At 47.0% G+C, this 4,703-nt stretch overlaps 1 protein-coding gene across 1 annotated transcript; it reads right to left on the bottom strand.

The window, feature by feature from the left end:
* Positions 1 to 1,230: 1,230 nt before the first annotated feature.
* Positions 1,231 to 4,218, bottom strand: LOC110546740 (alpha-1,3-mannosyl-glycoprotein 4-beta-N-acetylglucosaminyltransferase-like protein MGAT4E). Its single transcript, XM_021633773.2, has 3 exons — positions 4,105 to 4,218; positions 3,137 to 3,293; positions 1,231 to 2,488 (listed from the first exon to the last, which is right to left on the bottom strand). Exons 1-3 carry the CDS (start codon positions 4,210 to 4,212, stop codon positions 1,356 to 1,358), a joined length of 1,398 nt encoding a protein of 465 aa, XP_021489448.1. The 5' UTR covers positions 4,213 to 4,218; the 3' UTR covers positions 1,231 to 1,355.
* Between the last annotated feature and the right edge of the window lie 485 nt (positions 4,219 to 4,703).

Genomic DNA, 4,703 nt, shown 5'->3' with positions numbered 1-4,703 from the left:
GAGTAAAGAGCCATCTTGACTGGGAGTTCATCTTGACTTGAATTCAGGTACCAGGAAATATCACAGGGTGTGCACTTGGCAGAAAACAAAGTTAACTCTCCTAGCAACAGCCTTCTGGAAATAATACAGAATAAATGCTTCATAGAAAATAGAGACAAACTCCCTGGCAATAATCAACGGGAATTGGTTGGAAATCAATTGGTTGGAAATCGGGTGGGAAAATTCTCCCCAATGTTTCAGATATGGTTTAGAAAAATAACCATTGTGATTGTGTGCCTCAGAAAAGGTCACCCCACCCTGCTAAACTTCACCCAATTCTGTAACGCCAAAGCTTGTATTCCCTCCCCCCCCCCCCCGCTTGCTGCCATGGAAACCCCCTGCTCGCAGACTTTCCCTTTAAAAATCCTGTTCACTCAGAGCTCGGAGTCCCACTTCTCTACTGCTGTGTCAGTGAGACTTGGGTCCTGAGTTCAATCGCTCTCATAATAAAGCTCTCTTGCAATTGCCTGCTCTCATAAAAAAGCTCTGTTGCAATTGCAGTTGTCTCCTGGTGGTCACTGAGGGTTCCGTGAACCTGGCATTACAAGCTCACAACTGTCTATAAACTCCAGTTCCATGGATTCTGATTCCAATGTACAAAGAATAAAATTAATAAATTATTTTTAAAAGTAGACACTGTAAAAACTCATTTGCATTTTTATTGAGGTTCATCTATTTTATTCACTAGAGAATTGATATCTATATCATCTCTTCTTTTCTTTCTTTCTTTTTGAGAAAGTCTTTCTGTGTATCCCTGGCTAGCTTGGAACTGGCTATGTAGAGTAGGCTGGCCTGGAACTCATAGAGATCATCCTGCCTCTGCCTCCCCAGTGCTGGGATTAAAGATGTGTGCACCACATCTAGATGATTTTTTTAAGACAGGGTTTTATGTAATAGCCCTTTACTTTGTTGAGGGTGATAAAGAATTTTTGAGCCTCTACCCCAAAATTCTGGGATTACAGGCATAGGCCATGACACCTGGCTTTCTAATACAGTGTGTGTGTGTGTGTGTGTGTGTGTGTGTGTAGTAGGCCAGAGGACGACCTGTTGTGATACTTCAGGAGCATTTTTATTTCGTTTGAGACATTAATCACTAATTCAGGAAATGATCCATAGTCTTGTCTATAGGTCAATGTTACAGAGCCATTCTCTTGGCTGAGTTTCCCTCCTCTCAGATATGTGTAGGTTTTCATCAAGTTGACAAGAACCAACCAGTATAGGGTCCCGCTTAGGAGAATAAATCACATGATTACTGTATTCACAGGAGAAATTCTTGGTCAATTGATAGATTTATTTCTCCCTTCCTAGACCCAGTCTTATAAAGTATCCTCTTCCTCCATTTCTGTCCAGACTTGAATCTGTGTGATCTTGACTGAGGAATTATGAGATGCTGTCACCAGAAGTTTTATGCAACTGATCTCCTCCACAGAGCCTTCTTCATAAAACACTATCTGGTCCAACTGACCTCTCACCAATGGTCCTACCAAGGTATAGTGAGCACAGCGCTTGGGGTAGTCCATGGGGCTATAGCCCAGCAATAGCTGCCCATGTTGTAGGTAGTTATTCTTACTCTCTCTAATCCCTGTCAGCACTGCTACCCGGATGATCTTTTGTGGCTTATCCAGAACCACCAGCAAGTAGTTGCCTCTTACAGGGTCTCTGGCCCAGAAGCAGTCATCATTGAGAATGTAGGCGTACTGTGCAACCGAGTTCCAAAACGAGATCATGTCCGTGAAGACAGTAGCAACAGGGTTATCTGGTTCTCCCCAGTCCTTGTTCTGCTCCACAGGAAAGCATGTGTCTTCAAACTTACAGGAACTGACCGTATGGTAGAAGATGGAGGAACTGAAGCGAATAGGAACATTTTGAGACAAGAGAAGACTGAATTCAGAGAGAAGCAAGTGAGTTGGAGTGTCCTTTGGAAAGAGAAGCAAGTAGGAGATCAGGCGGGGGAGGTCCCTGGTGTGGAAAACCTTCCCAGAGGTCTTCATGCTGGAGAAGTCCAGGATCACCCAAGGGAGTTGTTTCCAGGCTGACAGTGCCCAGTAGATGTCAGCCAGAAACCTGGGGGCACACCTCACGTTATCTTCCAGCAACAGGAAGTAGTCAGAGAAGTTTTGGGCGAAATTCATGAGGAGGACAGAACTTGTTTTCTGCCTAGAATAAAGCTTTCCACAGGGTGAAGTATGATTTCTGCTCTTTGCTAGGGAGCCACCAAACAGACCATGGACCACCATCAGGTTACCAAATTCAATGTGTGGCCTGAAGAGACCTGAAATGTTGGCAGCTGTTTCATTGAGCCACTGGGGGTCAGTACCTGATAGAAGAACCAATACCAGCATATATTCTAGGTCCTGTTCTGAGGAAGCTTCAAATAAGGACTTCAGGGTGTCCAAAAGGCAACTCCTGTGGGTATGCTGCCTTGAGGAGATCCCCACCGTCAGCAGCCCTGAGGAACACATGGACACTCTCAGTACTTCAGCAAGGCGGATGGACCCCAGAACTTTGTTCCCAGCCCCTCATCTAATGCTAGCCCCCAGGCCAGGCTCACATCTTCTCCTGGGAATGTAGGGTTGTGGGAGGTGAATCTCTTCTCAAAGCTATAAAGTCTCCCTTGCTCAGTACTTTTCAAGGCTCACTGGAGAAGCTTCATAGAGGATAAGGGTCTCTTTGGAGTGGAGCTGTGTAGCTATTGCCATGCAAGCAAATTGTTAGCCTGGCCTTGAGCTTTAGAGTTATCTCAACTACTGTGGACTACCCAGGCCTGCACTAGAAGGTCTCCAAGTCCTTTTAAAACCTCATGGCTGGCTAGACCAGTTCAGTGGGCTGTGAAGTTCAGTGGCCTGTAGTTCACACTACTGTCTTTTTTGGACTACCCAATTCTCCCTTCACCCCCACCTCTGTCCCAGTTTCCCTGGCACCTCTTCTATCCATCTCCCCTTCCTGGAAGCCTGGCACGAATGAGTATCACTGCAGGCTCTCTTACAGAGTTCTCAAAACCAAAACCAAAGCAAAACAAAACAAAAACAAAACGAACACCGACAGACCAACCTTGCCTGGCCTTTGCCAAGTCTGATGGCTCCTCCCACATACTCACTCTTTGGCTGGAAAGGAGCTCCAGCCAGGAGTGTATAGTTGGCATGCAGAAGTACAGGAGGAATTTTCTGCATCTCTGTGAAGTATTTCAAATGATTCTTGACTTCCGAGTTGATTTGCTCCTGAGCTATCTGCTGCATTATTTTCATCTTTTCAATCTGGGTACAGATGATATATTATCAGCCCCAAGGGTGATTCTTAGCTCCTCTGGAAACAACTGGGGTCGTGTCCTTTTTAGATCTGGTTGGATGGTCCCTAGGATCCGTTACTTATAATCTGTCAGTGTGTAGCTTTCTTCTCTCCCCACCTGATCACAAGCCCACAGATCTTTCCAGCCACAGCCATGTGACCCTGGAATTCTGCAGAGTTAGGACCTACCTGCCAAGCCACTGCCCAGGAGTCATTGCTTTACCACAGTCAAGCTGGCAAATGAGGTCTAGCTTGGCTCAGGACTCTGATGGTTTCCGGAAGAGAGAGCCCTGCCCCTGTCTTTAAGGTCTTGAGTGCGGTGACTCAGCCTGAAGGTCCTTTTGCTTGCTTAGTCTCACTACTCCAATCTCAGCCACCCGAAGCCTCAGCTGCCCTATGTGTGTGCTGAGGTTTACACTGGGGGGAAGTTACTTCTAATTTCTCATATTAGAAAGGAGAAGACAATCATCTGTCGCTGCAGGTGCAGCGAGGAGGTGACAGCGGACAGGTGTTCATCACCGGTGTCTTGCTGGTCAGCCCCTCCCTACAGGTGGTCATGCAGCACTCTCTCTTTCTATGTCTGGAATGCCTGCTGCTCCTCTTCTTCCCTCCCCAAATCCCATCTGTCCTAAGCCAGCTCAAAGGTCATGCCCTCTATGACACTGTCTGGATTCCTCAGCTCCTCGCCTTTATCATTCCCACGACGAACCCAGAGACTTTAACTTAAGTGGGAAGACCCTCTTCTGGGAAGAGGGAGAGGCCTCTATCTCTGTTCCTCACCAGCGATAGTTTATACTCCACAGGCGTTGTTTCATTGTCTTGAAGAAAGAACCCCAGGATGACTAAGGACACAATGGCTCTGATGCATCTCCCCAGGCAGACTTGCATGGTGCTGGGAGCAGCTGTGGAAGCAATGTGAGCAGCAGTAGATCCTGAGGGCCTCCTACTTAGAGAGCATGGGGTGCCATCCCTGGCTGGCGAGCCATCCCCGGCTGGCATGCCATGCCCTGAGCCCACGCTTCCTGGACTGAGCTTTTCCGATAATAACCTGATTATTGTCTTTTTTTTTTTTTTTTCTTTGAGATAGGGTTTCTCTGTGTAGCATTGGCTGTCCTGGACTCACTCTGTAGATCCCCAAGTGCTAGGATTACAGGTGTGTACCACCATACCCAGCTTAACCCTTTCCTCCCAAATTTTCTCCTGTCCCTGTCTCAGGAAAAACAACAAACAAGGGCTTGATTCAGCGGAGCTTCTGCCTCCTCCATGCTCCCAGGTGAACTGGAGGGGACATGTTGCCGAGAAGAAGAAATGGAGGCTGTAGAGATGGCTCAGTAGGTAAAAGCATACACTTACTACCTAGCCTGACCACCCGAGTTCTA

This window comes from Meriones unguiculatus, chromosome 11 (assembly GCF_030254825.1).
Source record: "Meriones unguiculatus strain TT.TT164.6M chromosome 11, Bangor_MerUng_6.1, whole genome shotgun sequence".
Classification (NCBI taxonomy): domain Eukaryota; kingdom Metazoa; phylum Chordata; class Mammalia; order Rodentia; family Muridae; genus Meriones; species Meriones unguiculatus.
This window is presented reverse-complemented; position numbering and strand designations above follow the sequence as displayed.